The following is a 19,806-nucleotide window of genomic DNA, read 5'->3' on the forward strand; positions in this document are numbered from 1 at the left end:
TTTTGGGTTGCAAATGACGTTTGATTAGCCTTTGCCATCTTGAAAATTAAAATTTCCTTGGCTAGTTTAACCACCCAAAATCTATTCTTATGAAGTGAACACGTCTGTCAGCAGATCCAATAGAAAGCAAACTCTGCTCAGTTGCCTTGTTATCTGAGGGTCTCATTTAGTTTGTCTTTCAAAGTAGAAAGCTGCTTGATCTAAGCTGAATTTTTTTGAGGGACTGCATCGCAGACCAGCTCTGCAGAGGGAAAGATCCACATGCTCTAGGCCTGATCCAGGACACATCCCTGGAAGTCTTCCCTGATTTTGTTGTGTTCTGTATTTGATCCTTGAAATACAATCTTGCCCAGGTTTTTGACAGCCATTTTTCTCCTGCACCAGGGAGGCTGTCCCACATAGTACCTACCTGTTGTGGCACAATAGACTTTTATTGAAGGACATCCACCTGAGTTCAGAATATCCACCCACGTGCAAGTTTCAGAGTGGAAGACTTTCCTCCTTAGTAGATCTAACTTGTTGCCCAGTTCCCTTGTGCTAATTTTGATGTGATAGTCCTCTGCTAGCCCTGTGCTTCATTCACTGTTCAGTCCCTCTGGAATTCTTTCCTGGGCTATCTCCTGCAGAGAGACTTTGAAATCCTCTTCCTGGTTTTACCCACCAGGGCTGGCCCATACTCATGATGTGCCCAGAGTAGGAGCTGTAAAAGGGTTGATGCTGAATCACATTTAACAGACCCTTCTCCCTATTTAATGCTGTCTCCACTACACCTCTCCCTCCTCCTGCCTCTGCTCCTAATGCCTCTTTAGAGACAGCGATCCCATCCAAATCACTAATAGTGGCTTTAAGAAAAGCAAAATAGTCTTCACTTAAAGGGACACTGTCACTTAAAAGAATTCATTATGCTGCAAAAAAAAAATCTTAATTGGAAATAGAATTTGCCATTTATCTCTTTGTGTGTTTGCTCTTCCGTTTCTCTGAGCTCAGCCATCTCAGAGTGGTCATTTTTGAACAGGATGCTTTTATTTATATGGTGACTCAGTCACTTGGGCTTCCAACAGTCAGAGGCAATATTCATGGTTATTTTAAAACCAGATGATACATCTTAAAACTCTGTCAAATTTCTGCTTGTCTCAAAAACACTGTTTTCAAAACAAATTTTAAAGAAACTATATTGGGCAGTATCCCTTTAAATGCAACGAGCCAGTATAGCCTGGAGTATGTGGCTTTGTAGCATTATTTTGTTGCCTCCGTGTAATTTGCTTTATATTTGCTTTTGGGGCTGCCAGAACACTTTTTCCAGAAGGGATACATTGCTCTGGTGATACTTGTCAGCTCAAGTAGCAGATACAGAGCTCAGCTTCAAGATTAACACGTCTGGGTAGAGAGTCATTAAAATCCCTGGAGGTTCTGCTGAGCCCTGCAGGCAGCTTGGATGCTGCTCAGTTAATTATTCTATCGGCAACCCATGTCTCTGAGGCATGGGCATGGCTCTAGCCAATAGAATATTAACAAAAATCTAGAATATTAACAAAAATGGCAAAGCACTTTGGAAAGTTATCTGTAAACTGGTAATATTAGTTTTTGCAGATTGCACAACAACTTCTGCAAGGGGAGTGGTAACTTCTGACATCCTGGTCAACTTCCAGTGTGTAGGGTTACAGATTGCTATCTTAACTAGTTCTGTTGCTCTGCTCAGATGTCATAATCCTCTCTTCCTGTTCTGAAATGTTTTGTACTGTTGCTGTAACGCAGATGTTTCATTTCATGCTACAGATGGTCACATTTCAATTCTGAGTAATTATTCCTGTGTGTATATTGTATGCGTGGTGTGGTTAAAAGAACATTACAAGGGTTGCAAAGTCAACTGAAATGAAGACTTTATATTATATTGATATATCAACAGAATTATAACTTTCAGATCCACCACAGAGAGCTGTATAATGTCCTTATGGAATAATTGGTAGCAACACTAGGTTGTCATCTTCTGGGTAGATCCTTATGGAGAGGAAATGGGAGACAATCAGTGGATTTTATAGATATCTGTTGGCAGCTGTGTAATAGTCTCAATAGAGACTTGAAAATATGGATTCTGAGCCAGACAGTGGAAGGATGCATTGGTCTGGTGGATATATACTCTTTGTCCTTTTGTTCCCTCTTTTGAGACAGTCCTTGTCCTGATCCTGTCTTATTTCATCCAGAGCTCCTTACCCCACTTCCATTTTTATTCTCAGGCATTTAATTTTAATCCTGCCTTCTTGACAAAGAAATCCTAGCATTCTACCCTTCAGCCATCCTATTTCTCTCCACTAGCTGCTCCTGGTCTCATCTTCCCACTGACACAGTCTCCACAGTCTAAATCCCAGCTTTTAGACTTCTTCCAAAATTTTGGGGCTCTGCTCCCTCTTCTGCCCAGCATTATTTGTTTGTAAATTTTAGGTCCTGCCTTCTTCTCAAATTTGCCTTATCCTTTCATCCCTTACCCTTTTTCCCCTCTCTTTTGTCTGTTCTCCATTAGTCACCTTGCCTCCTTAATCCCAGCCTTCATTCCTCCTAACCCAGTAGCTCCTTGTCTGCCTCTGGAAAGTACCTCAGTGGTTTCTTCAGTCTTCAAGTGAGCAGCTTCCTTTTCCTTGCACCCAGCAGGGAATCATTAAATAAACAGCCACACACTCCCATCATGCTTTTTTCTTGGCTGGAATATGCCAAGAAAGGCAAGAAGGATGTAGGGAAGAGAGCTGGGACGTTTGATAGAGTTGATTTCAGATACACACTCTCCCTTCTTGACAAGAGCCTTATGACACAGGTAAACAGGGTAAGGAAGTGCAATTATTTGGGGTTTTTAAAAATCTTTGTACTCTATTTAAAGTACACTCTGCAGCAACCTCACCTTTTTTTAAAACTTATTTAAAACCTTTGAGCTTACTATGTCCTTTAAAGTCTTGCAGGTCTAACTCTGCAAGGCTGGAGTCTGATAGATTCAAGTGGGATCAGTCCTATTTCTTGTGATTGGCAAACACAGCTATTCTGAAAGGGGAATGGAGTTGTATGATAAACATTGTTTTTGCAGTCTGCAGCCGTTTTTGACACTGAAGTGAATTGGTAACTTGTTTTCTTTGCTGTAAATTTTGAGCAGGAAAGAGCACTTGATAAGCACAACTTGTTAAGTACCAGTACTTGTTAGGCAATTGCCATTTACCTGGCGTTTCTCTGCACACAAAAACAACAGTCTTGGGAGACAGGGTCAGTGCAAGACTGTATTCATTCCGAGTGCATTCTGCAGTGCTTCAAGGTCTAGTAGAAGCAGAAGACTTCTCTGGAGTCATTTGTGTGTGTGTTCTGCTCCAACCACTGCTTTCCCCATTTTTTTTTTCCTTCCCTGCCTTTCCCCCACCCCCTTCTGCTGGATAAATAAAAGTGGTTCAGTTTGCATGGCAATCTGGTTCTCTGTGAGTTTTCCCCAGGTTTCTTCTAGTGATTGTACAGTACTGATATTGAGTTTGACCCAGATTTAATAAACTGTGATGTGCTTGTGGGACATTTGTCAAAATCCTTGCTCTCAGCCTGCAGTTCTGTGGATGCTGTTCTCCAAGAGTTGGTTTTCTGTATCCCTGGTTTTTAACAACGCTGCTGTTGAACAACTTCACCAAATAGTAAAGTTAGAATGCTTTTTTTTTTTTTCAGTACTTGGGTTTCTGATCACAACCTGATCACAAATAGTAAAGTTAGAATGCCTTTTTTTTTTTTTTCAGTACTTGTGTTTCTGATCATAACCTGATCTTCTTAAGGGTGGAAAAGAGGACATTCACTATGATCAGTGCCCTTTCACTTACTGATCTCCTTTGGACTGATCCATATGTTAAGCACTGATTTAAAATCAGAGCTTTCAGTATTCCTGATAAATAAAGGGATGACCTTTGTTAGCAGAATAAGTTCCCAAAGTGTCATGCTTGTAACTTGTGAGGGCAAGTGCCACAGAACTGAGATTGGCCCTGAGCTGGATTTCCTGTCCAGTGTTGTTGTTTTCCAAATCACTGTGATTAGCCAACAATATAGAATTCAAAGTCTTTGGATGCAAAGCTTGCAAATGATGTGATCCCACTTGGTTGGTGGTATATCTGTTCAAGTAAATTTAACTTGCAATGACTCACCACTTCTCGGAAATCAGCACAGTTCTCATATCAAAAAAACAGAGGCAAACAGTGAAGGGGATCAGTGTGAGCTGTAGCTTGGGGATAATGGGGTCTGCCTCCCCAAAATCTGTGCAGTGCTTTCTTCATCCTGATCAATCATTTTGGCTACTGGGCTTGTGATTGTGAAGAAGTGTTATGGAGCTGGAGAGGAAAAGGACAAAACCAGTCTGAAGATTTGCTTTTTAATCAACAGGTAAATAAAGATTAGAAAAGAATGCAACAGTCCAATGTAGCTTCTGTAACAAAGAACAATGTGCTGTGAAAATGAACATAGTGGCTGTACAATTTCTGGTCCTTGTTATGAAGAGACTCTGAAGCTATGGTATTTATTCTTCACCTGGCTCTTGGTTTCCACCACTGTAGCAAAGTCTGCAATCTCTCAAGAGTACTGTGACAAACAAGGTCATTCTTGTGGCTTTTTTACACAGAAGCAAAGTAATTCCAGTCACTTCATTGATGAGATGTGTCTGGTGTGCAAGGCAGAGCTTCTGCATCTTGAGAATGTTCAGAACTCCTTTCCTTAATAAGCTGCAGCTCCTGCCTCCAAACCATGCTCTGGCTTGCCTGCAGCTTGGACTGCTTTACAAGGCTTTACACAAAAGAAGAGTTGGCTCGTGGCACTGAAAGGCAGCAGCCAGTGACTAACACAGTCTGTTGGCAGCTTTACCCCTCTGGTGAAAAAAAAAGGTAATTTTCTATCCAGAGGCTACAGCCACAGCTGGCAGCACAAGAGGAACCTAGGAAGGGAAGGTCACAGAAATGGTTTTTCTCTTGCCTTTCAGCTCCTTCCAAAGAAACTGCTTCAGTGGGTGTTGCTGCTGCCAGGACTCTTCCCATGTTGTGGGTGAATACCTGTGTCAGTATATTTTCGGTGGTGAAGGAGACTTAAACAGAAAGGGAGGTTAGGTTTGTCGAGGTTTTTTTTAATTTGCACAACAAATGGGTTTTTCCCTATTTGGCCCTGGCTCCACATCCAGAAAAAAAATGTCTTGCAGTGATGATCTTATTTGTAATTTAATGAGACTGAGAGGTGGTGATTTCTCTTCTCTAAACAATGCAATAATATTAATAATAGTAATTACAATAATACTATTTACTGCAGGATTAGTAATGGCTTTTGGAGCAGTAAGCCATAAAATAAGCTTTAGAGAACTGTGGGAAGTACGTTTTCAGGTTGCACTTTGTTCTTGCTGTTAAGGACCCTCCAATACATAAGGAAGACTTTCTAAAGCCTTGCTAATCATCCTGCTTGGGACAGAAATTGTTTCTAAAGTAATTGCAATGATTACATTGGTGAATATAGGTTGTGATTAACTGTAATTTACATCTGGAGTAGCTGGAAAGGATCTTAATTGCAAAGGTTATGTTTATTATCTTACTGAAAAAACATGTTGACTTTTCTAGTAGTAGGACTAGTGTAGATACCATGGACTTTGTAACTTGATTCAAGGACAAATTTTCTTTGGACAAGAGTGGGAAGATAACTAAGAGCAGGGGAGGAAAGTGCAGTTGTGGGGAGTGAGCTCTGTATCAGTCAGGTGCTGTGTGATCCCTGGGGCTCTTTTTGCTGGAGACCAAAGATGGGATCCTCTCCTAGTATCAGACCACTTGCTTACTGATGACAAAAGCTAGCAGTGTGTGGCCATTTCACAATGAGATGAATGACATTTTCACATACTGGGTATTTATTTTCAGCTCAAATATGGAAAACTGGAAGTTCCTCACCAAGTTGCTATGTGCATGGCTTGAAATGTATCAAATTCCCCCAGCCCCAGGTTCTGAATGAAATCTCAAACCCTGAAAGAAGTGGATTTTTTCCATACAGTTAAATCTCCATCTCCCTGGCCACCCTCAAAACAGTGGTTAGACCAAGTTAAGAGTATTAAAGCTTTTAGCTTAAAGAATTACTTCTGAATAAGATAGGATGGGAAATAAATATTTAACAAGTATCATACACTAAATGCTCTGCTTTGTGTGGAAGCATATTCTTCATCATACCTTTGTGGTTTGGGGTTTTTCTTGTTTGTTTTTGCTTTTGTAACCTGATCTGTGAAATGGCAGTTGTAGGAAAAGAAGCCTTAGTATTTTTCTATTTTAAATGAAGCTGTAAAATTCAGAACAGCTGTAATTAATGTTCTGGCACTTTCTCAATGTTGTTGGTAGAGTGCTTTATTTGTAACTGTCCTATGGCCAGCTGTGGCACCTCTCCTGATGTTGCCCCTTCCTGCTTCCAGTGCAGAGGTTTCTTCTTCTGAGAAAGCTGTGCTGCTCAGTCACAGGCTTTGCAGCTGATGTGCTCTCCCTCCTGCTCCAGTGTGTCATCCATGTGCTGGTCTAGTTCTGTGATGGTCCCTTCTAAAGCCTTCCCAGTCCACTGGTACTCTAATTTTGTGGAGCTTTCTGTGAGCCACAAACATCAAACTCTGCTGACTTCTCCAAAATGAATGTTATTCTTACCATACTGTTGTTGTGGAGTTTATACCTTTTCCCAACACAGAAATGCCTCCTCTTTGTAAATGCAGGTGTGCCCTGAGTCCAGTAAGTGTTCCATTCTGGTAGCTCTGACTTCTCAGAGTTCATCATCTTCCTGGTGCATGTTCTCCTGTAACTATTAGTGATATTGGTTCCTGCCTATTGTTTATCTCTGTAATGTTAAGTACCACTGAAAAGCAAATTTTTTGGTGTTAAAAAAGCTGAACCTTTTGAGAGATGAGAAATGCTTGTCCTTCACTGGCTGATGGAAAAGATGATAAAGATTCAGTAAGTCACTGATACTAACAGGACTTGTAAGCTTTAAATTGCTTTGTGGAATGAGAATGCCAAGGGAGAGCTTTAAATTTACTGGTTTAACTCTGCAGAGTCCTCAGTTGGTCACTGCTCCCCAGACCCTGATGTGAATCACTTTATCTGTGTAAAAGCCTTTTCCCCCCTAAGCACAGCAATCCAGTGGGGTACCTGTGTACTCACCATACCTGACACAGCAGATACTGGCAGGCTGGTTCCATGGTAATCAGATTCTCCCTGTGATGTTCCCTGTCTGAAGACATTCTATTCCATTACAAAGGACACTTTTACCATCAGTGGATGCTGCCATGGTGATAAGAGCATGGTCCTGATAGAGCTTAAGGTAGGGTGGCTGCTTACAGCTGGTGTCTTCTGCATGCAGGTGAGACTTACTGTAACCCTGCTTGAAATCTGACATTTATCAGCAGAAGTTAAATATATGTCTCTACTCGTCCTGACATCTGAGTCACAAAGCTTTTGGTTAAAGACCTTGCACCTGGAAATGTGCATTAGGAAAAGTGCAGCAACAGTAACCTCCTGCCTGGTATTTGTACAGCTCACTAAGAGTTCACCAGTACCTCAGTCTACCTCTTACCTGTTGTCTGTGCTTACTAGGGACATTATTCATCTGTAGACTGTATCCCTTGTTTCTGCTTCTCCATTTCTTGTATTTTTTCTTTTCTTTTTCTTCTTGTGTTTCCTTTCTTTCTCACTCTTATGCTTTTTGTCCTTTGCTTGTCTTTTATTTCACCCCTTTCCTCCTCTTCCTTTCCACTTCCAACTTCCTCTTCCTCTCCTGCCTCTTCCTCTTCCTCGTTTGGTCCTATTGAAGTTGAGCCCAATGGCGGGACACCACGTCGTAGACCTCTCTCCTTCTGCCCTTGCTGTGCCCATGAAGGTAACGTAACCTCACACACCCCTGTCCTCCCTGCCCACAGCTGGGTTGTCATAGCAGCACTAGTCAGCTAGCGACCACAAGGCCCCCCAGCCCTTTTCTTGCTGTGTCCCCAAACCAGCCTTGTCTGTAGCTACCTGGTAACCAGCTTCTCTGAGCCTGTGGCAAGCTGTTAAAGGTACAGTATCCCTTTTGCTAGTCCCAGCTGGGCAAGAGAAGGTGCAGTGACTGGGAGGGACAATGGGCAGCAGCTGTGGGACCACAAGTGTCACACTCAAAAGTTTCTATTTTCATTTGGTGCCTTCAATTACTCTATTACTCCTGAAGGATGTTTGGAAGGTGGGGTAAGGGATGACAATCTGTTTCCTTAAATTCAGCGTTTTAATTAGCATATAGGGATTAAAGGAATACTGTGTCTTTATAAGGACTGATTGAAAAACATCCATGAACTTTAAAAACCAACAGACCTTAAGTTAGACTAGTTCTCCCTCATCTGTCTTGCCGAGTGCATTCTTTAACCATCCCAAATGGAGTTTGCTGTAGAGTTTCCATTGCCAAGGCATGGGGAAGGGGTTGTTTTATGTGTGTTCATGGTGTAATTTTGCTAACCACTTATCTGCTTTCCATAGTGCTCCCTCACATCAGTTGTCAGTGCTCCCTTTCCAGTCCTCCCATTATTCCTCTACTCATTGGCTGTTTAAAAATACTTACGTATTTCATAGGTCAGTAGCATTGTGGTTTTGGCTTTTTCTTAGAGGCATTTGTTTTCTATACATCCTGGCATTGGAAAGGAAGGGGAGACTTCCCAGTGTTTTCATGGCGCCACAGCACTGGACATCTGCATGTACGGTCTCCCTCTCCTGTCGCCACGTGGGCATACTGTGCAGAGATGCTCAGAAAGGAATGCTTGGAACTGAGCAACACACTGCTATAAAATCCTTGGAGCCAGGGGCTCTTAGGGTGGTAAATCCAGCCTGGTATTCCCTGAGGGGCTGGAATGACACATTTCCAAAGGCAGGTGAAAGGCAGCCCAAGCTGCAGCTGACTAGGAGTTGTAGGCTCTCCCTTGTGTAACTGCAGGACAGCGCTTCTCTGACATACTGAGGATGAGGCAGGGCATGGGTCTGAATTAAGTAGCCATTAATGTGGTATTTGTGCTGTGTCTGTGTCGTAGAGTTTGAATAGTAAGCTTGCTGCTTGATCAATTTAGCATCAGATGGACTGTTTGAGAGCTTTTGTTCTTGATGTAGAGAGTACATACCCACAATAACAAGCAGAGACAGGGATGTTGGTTACCTTGGGATGCCTAGGTCATGTGCAGTGCAAGCTGATGGGATGCAGCAATCCAAAAGTGCTGTTGAGCTCAATTTGAGGCCTTGCTCCTGCTTCTAGTGCCACACAGGCAGGAATGTTGCCAGTGGCCTTGACGGGGTCTGATGTAAATCACAGCATTCAGATGCAGGTGGTTCAGTGTGGAATAAGTGGCCCAGACCAAGAGCTTGCCAGGAGGAGCCTCCTTGGTAAGTTCTTGTGTTTGCTAAATATCAACAGAAGGCTTTGGGAACAGCATTCTGCATTTATTCCACATGACACCTGACAGACACAAGACTCATCAGTGGACTATTGAATTAGTTTAGGAGTTTGTTTTAAAATAAAAGGACCAGCAAAGAGTTCTGTACTAGGTGGTCAAGGCCCAAGGTTTCTTTATTCTTCTTTCATATTAGCAAATGTGTCTGGGGATTCCTCTTCTTTCTAGTGCTGGTATGCAGTACAGCAGAATTAGTTTCTGTGTTCACTGTGCAGGGGGATCTTCAAGATGAATAGATATGTGTGGCTAGGAGGAGCAGGCAGAAAAGATTTACTTAACTGTTGAAAAAAGAGACAAGATGTTACTTTTGGCTAGTAAAAGAAAAACTTGAGGACATGCAATTGAAGAAAACAAAGGTAAAACACATGGAGTGGCAATTGAATCTTTTCTGATTAGCATATGTTTGAGTAGCTGGCATGAGAATCTATAAAATTCTTCTAATGAAAGGAAAAGTTAAATACTCATAGACACTGGGGCTTTCTGCAGTAAGAGTGAGGAAGAAACAAGTAATCACAAGAATATCAGAAACAAAAAATGAAGTAGGCTCCAAAGAGAAGAGAATCCTTTTGGAGGTGACTTCCACTCAGCTGAGTGCTGTAGGCAAACTGAACGGACCCGGCTTGGGAGTGCTCTGGCAGCATCTTGCTCGGCTTTCTTTGCACATTTTGCCCCATTGTTGTTTTTGCAGTTTGGGCTTGTAAGGATTGCAGGGCGTTACCTGAAAATTTACCAGGTTTCTTTCTTGGCAGGCATGGGTAAGAAGGATGACCCCAAGCTGATGCAGGAGTGGTTCAAGCTGGTGCAGGAGAAGAATGCCTTGGTTCGCTACGAGTCTGAACTGATGATATTGTGAGTGAATGTGGAAAAAAATGGGGATTTTGTCATAAATAGCAGTGGAAGATCTCTCAGTATCGACTTCCCTGTAAGGCCAGGAGGTCAGCAGCCTCTTAGTCTGAGATGGGAATCCCAAGTATATTGCTCCAAGTACATTTTAGAGGAGTGGTAGAAGAAAGAATAATATGGGTAAGGGATGAAAGTTCCAATTATTTGTGCACATGCAGAAGTACAGGTATGTGAGCCCTTCTCATGCTGTTCTGTATAAAACACATCCTGCTTGTGCAAGTGTTTTCAAGCTATGCAGAAATAACATGGAACTCCTTCTGGTTGTGGTAAAGCTGTCTTTTAAGCATAACCAAAAGCATTTAATTCAATCACCTTTGCCATGTGGTCCTCCTTTCTGCCTGTAGTGGGACCCCAGTGCCTCTCATGTGAGCTCAGATGGTAAAGGTGTTTTACTGTTAATGAAACTGGGGGGTTTTTCGCTTCCCCCTGGTCCTGTTCCCCCCAAATTCTGTTTCAGTGAATTTCTGTGCAAATTCACTGAAATTAATTTCTGAGTGTGTCAGCTCACCTCAGCAATGTGGAAGCTGATAGCCTTAGTGGCAGAAAAGTCCCAAGGTGGTGTTTGCAATGACCTGATAATGTCCTTAAGTAATAAGTAATTTGTTAATAAGTAACTTTGGTTTTAGAGTGGGAAGTAGCAGGGGATACATAGAGGCATTGCAGATTTATTTGCTCTTTGACTCTGCTCTATATTTAGTTTGCTCCACTTTTGGCATTGCACTTCCTAGCTGAAGACAAAGAACTTGAAATGTTAAAAGTGCAATTAAATCTTTTAAAAATACAGTTCTATATCTTAAGTTATTGAAGAGTTGTTCCAAACAAGATTGGTAAAATGCACAGCAGATATCTAGAGAGGGAGCAGAAACTGAAAATGAATATGAAGCAACGTGTGCAGTATTTTATTACATCTGGAACTTGGATTTCTGCTTTTTTCCTTTTAGTGCTCGGGAGCTAGAACTGGAAGACAGGCAGAGTCGACTGCAGCAAGAACTCCGTGAGAGGATGGCAGTAGAAGGTGAGAGCAAAAGGGAATATTTCATGGATTGTATGTGTGTATTTCTAGCCTTGTGTATGCTGATAGCTCTTGATATTCTGTAGATCATCTGAAGACAGATGAGGAGCTCTCGGAGGAGAAGAGGATTCTGAATGAAATGCTTGAAGTAGTGGAGCAGAGAGATTCCCTTGTGGCTCTCCTTGAGGAGCAACGGCTTCGAGAAAAAGAAGAAGACAAGGACCTGGAGGCAGTCATGCTTTCCAAAGGCTTCAGCTTGAACTGGTCCTGAGCTTAACACATTTACCTCTGCTGGTCTGCGTTGTCCAGTTGGCCTACTCTGAGTTTGCCAGAATTACATGGATAGGAAGATGTTGAAGGGGAAACCTCTGAAGGGTCCAACAGCATGCAGGGATTTGGTTTGAAGCACTCAGAAGCCTTTTGATAAGTGTGTTGATTCCAGAAGCTTAAGTTTTACATGTCTGCAAGCCAAGTTGAAGAAATGAGTTGAGACTGTGGAGTCTCCTTGAGGTCCTGTACGATGGACCATATTTTGTGTGTGGTAGGAGGGAGGGGGGAGTAATCCATGTGTGGGGAAGGAGGTTAAGGGAAGAAGTACCCTTAACTACATTGGATTTAAGGCAGTCCATTCCTTTCCCATTTTTACTACACCAGTTCTAATAAAAGGGAGGGAAGTGGCAACCTTTCCTGAAAAACCACAGCAGCCTGTAGCAGTGGAGTCAGCTGTCCAAGAGAGCTCCAGAAGCCCAGGGCAAGACCTTCTTTGCTTTAGTCTTCCTTCCCACCAAAGAAACCTGCAGTTGGTCCTCATGCATGGATATGAAGAAACACAAGACAGAGGAGATACTGCTATGTGTGATGGAACTCTCTGCCTCTTGGTTTTTGGAGAGAAGTGGGCATCAGTGGACTCTTTCCCTACCTTAGCCTCCTAAATCTTCTTGTGGGGAACAAGGGGAGCAGAAGAGAGAGGGAAGATGCCCATCTGCTTTGCTACACACTGGAGAGGCAGCTACTGCTGGCCTTAGTCTTCATGGCCACAGCTCAGAGGCTGGTGGGCTTCCTTGTTCTGTTTTTATTGTGACTGTTTTGACACTGGAAAATACTGCTGTGGGACAGTGGTAAGTGTGTGCTGGGGCAGGGGTGTTCCCAGGCAGCATTCCCTGGTTATTAGGCCCCCTAAAAGGGAGAAGCCCTTAAGTGACCGAACCACCATTAAGACTTTTCAGTGTTTTTATTTTTATTTTTTTCCTCTGTATTTTGTTTTTGCACATTGGAAACAAAGCTTAAGACCTGCCTGGGCCCTCAGTCACTTTGACCCTTTTATGTCAATTAACTTATTTTTTTAATACTTGAAAGAAGATTCATTTTTGTATCTTTTAGGAAAAAAATGGACGAGTGATGGGTGTGTGTGCCTGCTGCATCCTACAACTTCCACTTCAAAATTACTGGACGTTGTTACCTGTGGCTATTTATTAGTGTTCTTAATAATAATTTGATTGTTACACATATGTGATTGTGGAGGGAGTGTTTTAACTCTGTTAGAGAAAGACACTACTGCGGATTGGTCCCTGCTTCACAGCAAGGGCAGCCTTTATGTACCCATGGATGCATCCTGCCCTAGGAGTTTTCCTCTATGAAAAAAATCCTGTGCACTCATGGAGTTTAAGAATCTATTTGTGTTCTTAGCATCCTTTTCTTCCACATCCCACATTCTCTCTTTTGGTCTAACAAACCTATATTTATTTACATTTTACATTTTTATAAGAAGAAAGCCAAAACTGTGAGGTAGAAATATCCCATATGTCTCTTCCTCACTGAAAGAGGGGATCCTCACAGTCCTGATACAGTTTGAGGGATTTTCTTGAAAACAAAATCAGCACATTTCCTGCTACATCTATTGGAAGAAGCTCCTTTTGGCCCAGTTAGTGAATCTGCTGCTTTTCAGCCAGGAGGGCCCTGACCGTAACCACACGATAATTGATGAGCAGGATGTGCACTGAGCAGCTCAGCCCCGCTCCCTGTGGGACAGACTCCCTGGGCAAACGTGTCCTTAACCTATCCTGCAGAGCTGAAACAGCACCCTGCGCTGGGGATGTGTCCCATCCTTCACAGGATGTGTCCACAGGGTTTCCCTCCTTGGGATGCTGACTATGTTCTTTTCCTGTTCAAGAAGTACCAAGGCTGCTTTCTGAAGTCTCTGAGAACGTGTCCCTTTTCCCAAGCACATTTGTACAGCCTGCTGACTCTTCCAGCTGGAATTGACACTGCCGGTGCGAGGCACCCCAGCAGGGCTGAACATCCTTCAGTCTTTTGCCCTGGCACAGAAGTTTGCATGATTTCTTGCTGTTGGCTCTCTACCTCCTTCAGAGGGCTCTCCTGTAAGCCAAGGTCTATGATTTGAATTCACCTCTGACTTGGGAGAACGCCCAGGCTGAGGGAGAACGGGTAGGAGTGTCCATGGGGACTCTGAGCAGTGCTGGTTGCTAACTGTGGAAACCCGTGTTTTCCACCCAAAGTGTTCTCCCTTTATTCCACCTAAGGCATTACAAATTGAATCCAGATACTCGTGAAACCAAGCAGACAGACAGGCAGCTGCAGTGCTAGTTAATAACTGTGTTTAGCAAGTGGCACCTGCCATTTCAGCATTCCAGAGTGTTGGCTTTACCAGCAGGATGTCTAACAAAGAGAATTCCCTCCTGTTTGCTGGTGCAGGGCTGCTGCCCGAGTCAAACTGGCAATGGCAGTTTACACAGTCTGCATTTGAGGGGCCACTGGAAGCTGGAGTGCAGGAAGAGGGAAGAAAGGTAGAAAGTTTACTGTAAATTGTCTTGTGCAGAGAATTGACCTCAGTCCATTTTATAGTGCACTGGGTATATGGACCACATCTAACTTGTAACAAAAGGTCATTGAATGTGAGCTGTAGAACAGAAAAGAGTCCTGAAGGAGAAACACCAGATGGTTTCTTTTCCCTTTCATGCTGAGGGACATTGGCCGGATCTTTGCAATGCTGAAGAGTGAGATCACTTCAGGGTGTAATACCTTATTGCACAGAAAACCCACATATTCTAACCCTAAACTCTTTGGGTTGTGCTGAAGGCCTCCAGCAGCGGGAATGAAAACAAAGAGCTGACATCGCACACACAAATTGATCAAAAATACACAAAAGGGAATGTTAAAAGGCCTTTTTATATCAAAATGGTTGGAAAAGGCACAACTTGTTATTTGCTGTTCAGTTGCACTTTAAGAATATGACTTGCATATCAGATAGTGGGTTTTTTTACTCTGAATATTTTTAATTCAAATTTTGTATTTTTAAAGCTGAAGAAGGTTCTTGTGAGCACAAGATTCCTTATTTGTATCCGAATCCGAGCAGGATGTTCTAGCTCTTTGCGCTGCCCGCAGCGTGCACCCAGCCACGTGCATTCAATGACGTGTGTCCATTTCATTGTGAGGAGAGCCAAGGGACCTCAGCCCCCGAGACCTGGGCACACAAGGGTGGCTGTCCCCTGGTGACACGGTCCTGACCTGGGGCTGTGTCCATGTGTGAGGAGAGCCAAGGGACCCTCAGCTCCTGAGACCTGGGCACACAAGGGTGGCTGTCCCCTGGTGACACGGTCCTGACCTGGGGCTGTGTCCATGTGTGAGGAGAGCCAAGGGACCCTCAGCTCCTGAGACCTGGGCACACAAGGGTGGCTGTCCGCTGGTGACACGGTCCTGACCCGGGGCTGTGTCCATTTCACCTGTGAGGAGAGCCAAGGGGCCCTCAGCCCCCGAGACCTGGGCACACAAGGGAGGCTGTCCCCTGGTGACACGGTCCTGACCCGGGGCTGGCCACTTCGTCCTGGCAGCAGGTGCGAAGAGAGGCGAGCTGGAGCCCGAGCCTTGTTGGCTCTGAAATGGGCACACTGAGGATAGGGCAAGCCCTTCAGCCCCCTACAGGGAAGGGAGGGGAGCACCAGCTCCTGGAAGGAAAAGCCCAGGAGGTAAATGGAGATGGGGGAGTGAGGACTGCCAGAATTAATCTGCTGTTTTCACAGTACCAATTTTTTTTTAAACTGTTCTGTTCCTTTTAACCATATCTCATTAAAAGTCACAACTGGCTGTAAAATTCCAAGCTTCAGAGAACTAATGTGTGGGGAAGTGACAAGACATTTCAGCTCCAACTTTCAGACATATTCTTTCTTTCAGTTAACCAGTATCCCCTGGTCTCACTAGGGCATGTTATAAACTGCATTGCTGAACATATTTTAGAGCAAACCGCAAGTTTTAAAAGTCTGTCCTTCTCTCTCTGTCTCTGCATTTTCTGTAAATATTTGTTTGTATGTAAAGGCACCAGTGGATCCTTGGGCTACCCCCATGGTCAAGAATCTGAGTTTTGTGCAATGCCTAGGCCTCTGTTAGAACACGGTGCTTGCGTAGAGCTAGTCACCACATTTGTGTGCACTCTGGTGGGTTTTAATATTTTTATACATCCTAATCCTGAACGTGATGAAGTATTCTAAGTGGTCTAGACAGCATGATCTAGAGCAGCCGGCAGTTCCCTTTTGTGAGCAGCTGCACCTTGTTTGGTTAACATTCTTCTAAGATGAGTTTTCCATTAAGTGTTTACACCACACACCAGTGGATTGAGAGAGGTGTTGCGTTGTAAAATCTCCCGTGTGCAAACTGAAAAGCTGCAGTGGGAATTTCAGTTGTCACTGTCTGCAAGGAAGAGAGCTCTAAAGCATACTAAAAACCAGCCTGTATATAGTTGACAGAGAAAGAGATGGCTGGCTGTTGACCTTTGCAAAGTAACAGAGATGGGAAGCTTTCCAAAAGTTCCTGCTTTTGGATTGTCCAAGCCTGCTACCCTGCCTGTACGTGCCTGCTTGGCAGGGTGGCAGGCAGAGGAGGATGTCGCTGAAAGCAGGTGTGAAGGGGAGGATGCCGCGCTCTGATGGCATTGCAGTAATTTAAATACTCTGTATCTGTGGGTGCATGCGTGTGTGTGTGAAGTCTAATCCAGGCAAAAGGAGTTGCTTTGGCATCTGCCCTTTTGTGTGAACATGAACTCTGATATTCAGATTGTTCAAGGCTTTTACGGTTGGCATGTATGGAGCGTTAACAGAAAAGTGAATACCCTACCTGTACAAAACCAACTCTGTTCCAGCCTGTTTTCTTCTATTTGGTTGTGTTTTATCGTTTGTTTTTATGCACACTTGCTTCATTGGTGTTGAGATTTTAGCACCTCAGATGGCCAACTGAACTAAAAAAAAAAATAAAGTCATTAATTATTTTTTCTTTTTTGCTGGTGGCGCTATCATTTCTTTGCTCTGATGTCAGTTCCTTGGTTGATGATTGATGAGGACCTGAGAGGAGGTGATCTAGAGATGAATCTGGGTGTTAAAGTGCCTGGCTTCAATTACTCTTTTGCTGACTCACTCTCAGCTACTCTGAATTATGCAAAGAAATCAACAAACACCCCCAGTATCTGCATATTCTACAATGTTTCTTCACATTCTCCATGAAGTTACTATAAATAGTCAAGAAGGGATGAAGATAATATAAATTGGGCTGCAGAAACTAGGATTTCATTTTTGTAGCTGAAGCTCTCTTCCTCAGGCTGCAGTACGAGCCTGAACATCCAATGCTGGTGTAGCAGCACTGAATAAAATATGGGGAGAATGACATTAATGTCTCTGGTTTTTTTGTTTTTTTTTTTAAGAAGCAGAAGTTTTACAAAGGATGATAGGGGAAATCCCAGCCGGGGAATTCCCAAACAATGTGTTTTATGTGATTTATTTTCTTGCCCACTCAACCATTTCCAAAAACAAAGGATAAACTCTGGTGTTCCTATGGTGGCGTGATGAAAGGAAACCTATTGCTGCAGCAGGAGAGAGGACACGCCTTGGATTTCCCCTTGCCTGGAGGCCGGGTGAGCAGACTGTGCTGCAGGTGGCAGGAGTGACAGTTCTCTCGCTGCCTCATTTGTGCAGCTCAGCAGGGCAGCAGCTCCTTGAGTATGTCTCAAACCTTACAAGTCTTCCTGGTCTTTTGGTCCCTTCTCCCCCATCATAGTGGGAATAAAAATAGTAGTAGGAGAAAGCGGTGTTTTCCCAGGGATGGGGTTTTTTTTTCTGCTGTCAAAAGACCAGTCCATGAGGATTTCTCACTTGATGCCAGAAGAAAAATGGAATGTCTGGAAAGTGACTGCTGGATGGACTGGGACACAGGAGGTTGGCTCGCATCCATAGTCTTCCAGCATGGCTTTTTAAAGTTACATTGCAAATTTGTTAGTCCTCAATCCCGATTAGGAACAAAGACGTTCTGCTGTTTTAGCAACTGTGGATGGAACAAGGGGCCTAGGAAGAGCTGTATCTGTTGCTAGCTCGGGCAAAACCTATGCTGGCCCTTGGAGTGCTCCTGCACAGATTAGCTGCACAATTGCACCAGTTTCAGACTCTCTAACAAGTAAACCCCATCCAGGTGGCAGCTGCTGCTTTCCTTTCCCCTCGATAATGAAAGCAGCCTTCAGAAGCCTCCGAGCCTTTCCACAGGTGGCATTCCATGCCCAGGAAGCTGCGTGTTCGCCTTGGCACAGAACCACAGCCCCTTCCGCGCAGAGGTGAGGAGCAGCACGGGAGTTACCGGGGTGGGAGGAATGTTCCCTCGGCTCAGGGGGTTCATTAACAAGTGTGCAGAGCCTCTTTCTGGCAGCTGCAGATATATTTTATCTTACACAGCCCTCCTGGCTGCACTCGGCCTGGCTAAAGACAATGAATGTAACTTGTCAGGAGGAATAACTAAGGGAAAGTCATGCCTCCAACCCCCTGCCATTCTGGCTTCCCTCATGTTATGTTTTTTTTGTTTTAAAAGTCCTCACCATCAGTGCTGTGGCAGCAATTAAAAATTGCTGTCTACATCAGCCACTGCATTTTTAAGTCACACATATTGGAGAGTGCAAACCTGATCCTGTAAGGATTCCACCTGGCCACACATCTCTTAAGAATTCCAGCAGGTCCTGAGTGTATCTTCCTGCTTTAAATCCTAAGCATCAGAAAAATGACCCTGTAGTGGGTGAAAGCAAAAGTGCTGGCATGTGGCTGCATGTCCTCCTGGAGCCACAGGGAAGAAGGGGCCTCATGCTTCAATATTTTATAAATATTACTTGAGGGATATAATGAAGAGTTGCCTCCTTCCTTAGCCTGCATCTTTTTACAAGCACTCAAAATAAGGAACAAAAAAAAAACCCTGCTCCAGAAAGCAGTTCTGGAAAAAGTGCTATTTTGTCTTGGCACCTTGGGAACAGTGTGAATGCCTGTGGATATCAGGAAAGTGGATAAACTAGTATTTCCTAACCCGCTGAGTGCATGGTGCTTTTCTGCATGTCTGCGGTGCAGAAATCACATGGCTTTCTGTAAGCAAGAGATAACATCTCTTTTTGTTGTTCACATGTTCTATATAAATATATAATCCATATTAGTCAGATACCAGAAATAAGAGGATATAAAAACCCTCACAGTGGTTTCTCAAAAAAACAAACACACTTTGGGCAGAAGGGAGAGAGGGGGACAGCGCTGCTTGGGGCAGTGCTGACTTTGCAGGACAAAGCTAAACAATTTGAGGAAACAGAAACTTCTCTTCAGTTCCTTGAAATTTACATCTTTGCGTGACTTTTTTTTACCCAGCGCCATTCCCAGCGGGAAGCCAAAATGACTCAAACCTGAATCAGAATTGGCTCAGTCTGTTTTGTAGAATCGCAGATTAAAAAGCTTTAAAAAGCACCATAAGGTCAGGAACCCTCGGCACACCCTGTGGGGTCATCCGAAGCCTGAACGTAGCACTGGAACCGTGACTGGGCATGTTAGGAAGGAAAGTGTGTCAGGAAGGACACCTGTACTGAACACCAGCTGAGCATTGTTCTGAACAGAGCCGTGTTGAAGTGTAAAGCTGTATTAAGTAGTAATTTGTTGAAGTAGGACTGTATTACTAGACGTGAAAGGAGGCTGTAGCAAGGTGAGGCCTGGCCTCTTCTCCCAGGCAGCAAGTGACAGGATGAGAGCACAAAGTTCTAAACCGCACCAGGGGAGGTTTGGGTTGGACATCGGGAATAATTTCTTCACAGAAAGGTGATTAGATGGAAATGGGCTGCCCAGGGAGGTGGTGGACTCGCTGTCCCTGGAGGTGTTTAAGGAAGACTGGATGTGGCACTGAGTGCCATGGTCTGGTTGGCAAGGTGGTGCTTGGCCACAGGTTGGAGCCGACGGTCTCAGAGGTCTTTTCCAACCTAACCGGTTCTGTGGTTCCGTGATTTTTAAGCCCATAAAACTGCATTTATATGGCGGGGAGAGAAGCGGCTGTAGATGCGGCAGCCTTTGGCCCAGCAGCAGCAGGTCCCGTGAGGGATCCCGACGGAGGACCGCGCTGCGGGCCATTCCCGGCCCTCACGCCC

General features: G+C 44.0%; 1 protein-coding gene across 1 annotated transcript in view; it reads left to right on the forward strand.

The window, feature by feature from the left end:
* MICAL3 (microtubule associated monooxygenase, calponin and LIM domain containing 3) overlaps positions 1-16,650 on the forward strand; it is a 158,719-nt gene extending 142,069 nt beyond the window's left edge. Inside the window, exons 39-42 of the mRNA XM_039708267.1 lie at positions 7,810-7,875; positions 10,210-10,309; positions 11,305-11,378; positions 11,462-16,650. Coding sequence (XP_039564201.1) covers positions 7,810-7,875; positions 10,210-10,309; positions 11,305-11,378; positions 11,462-11,646 — 425 coding nt within the window. The 3' untranslated portion in view covers positions 11,647-16,650. The remainder of the gene's footprint in view (positions 1-7,809; positions 7,876-10,209; positions 10,310-11,304; positions 11,379-11,461) is intronic.
* Positions 16,651-19,806: the final 3,156 nt, after the last annotated feature.

The sequence above is a fragment of the Passer montanus genome, unplaced genomic scaffold (genome assembly GCF_014805655.1).
Source record: "Passer montanus isolate IOZ18808 unplaced genomic scaffold, ASM1480565v1 scaffold20, whole genome shotgun sequence".
Taxonomy (NCBI): Eukaryota; Metazoa; Chordata; class Aves; order Passeriformes; family Passeridae; genus Passer; species Passer montanus.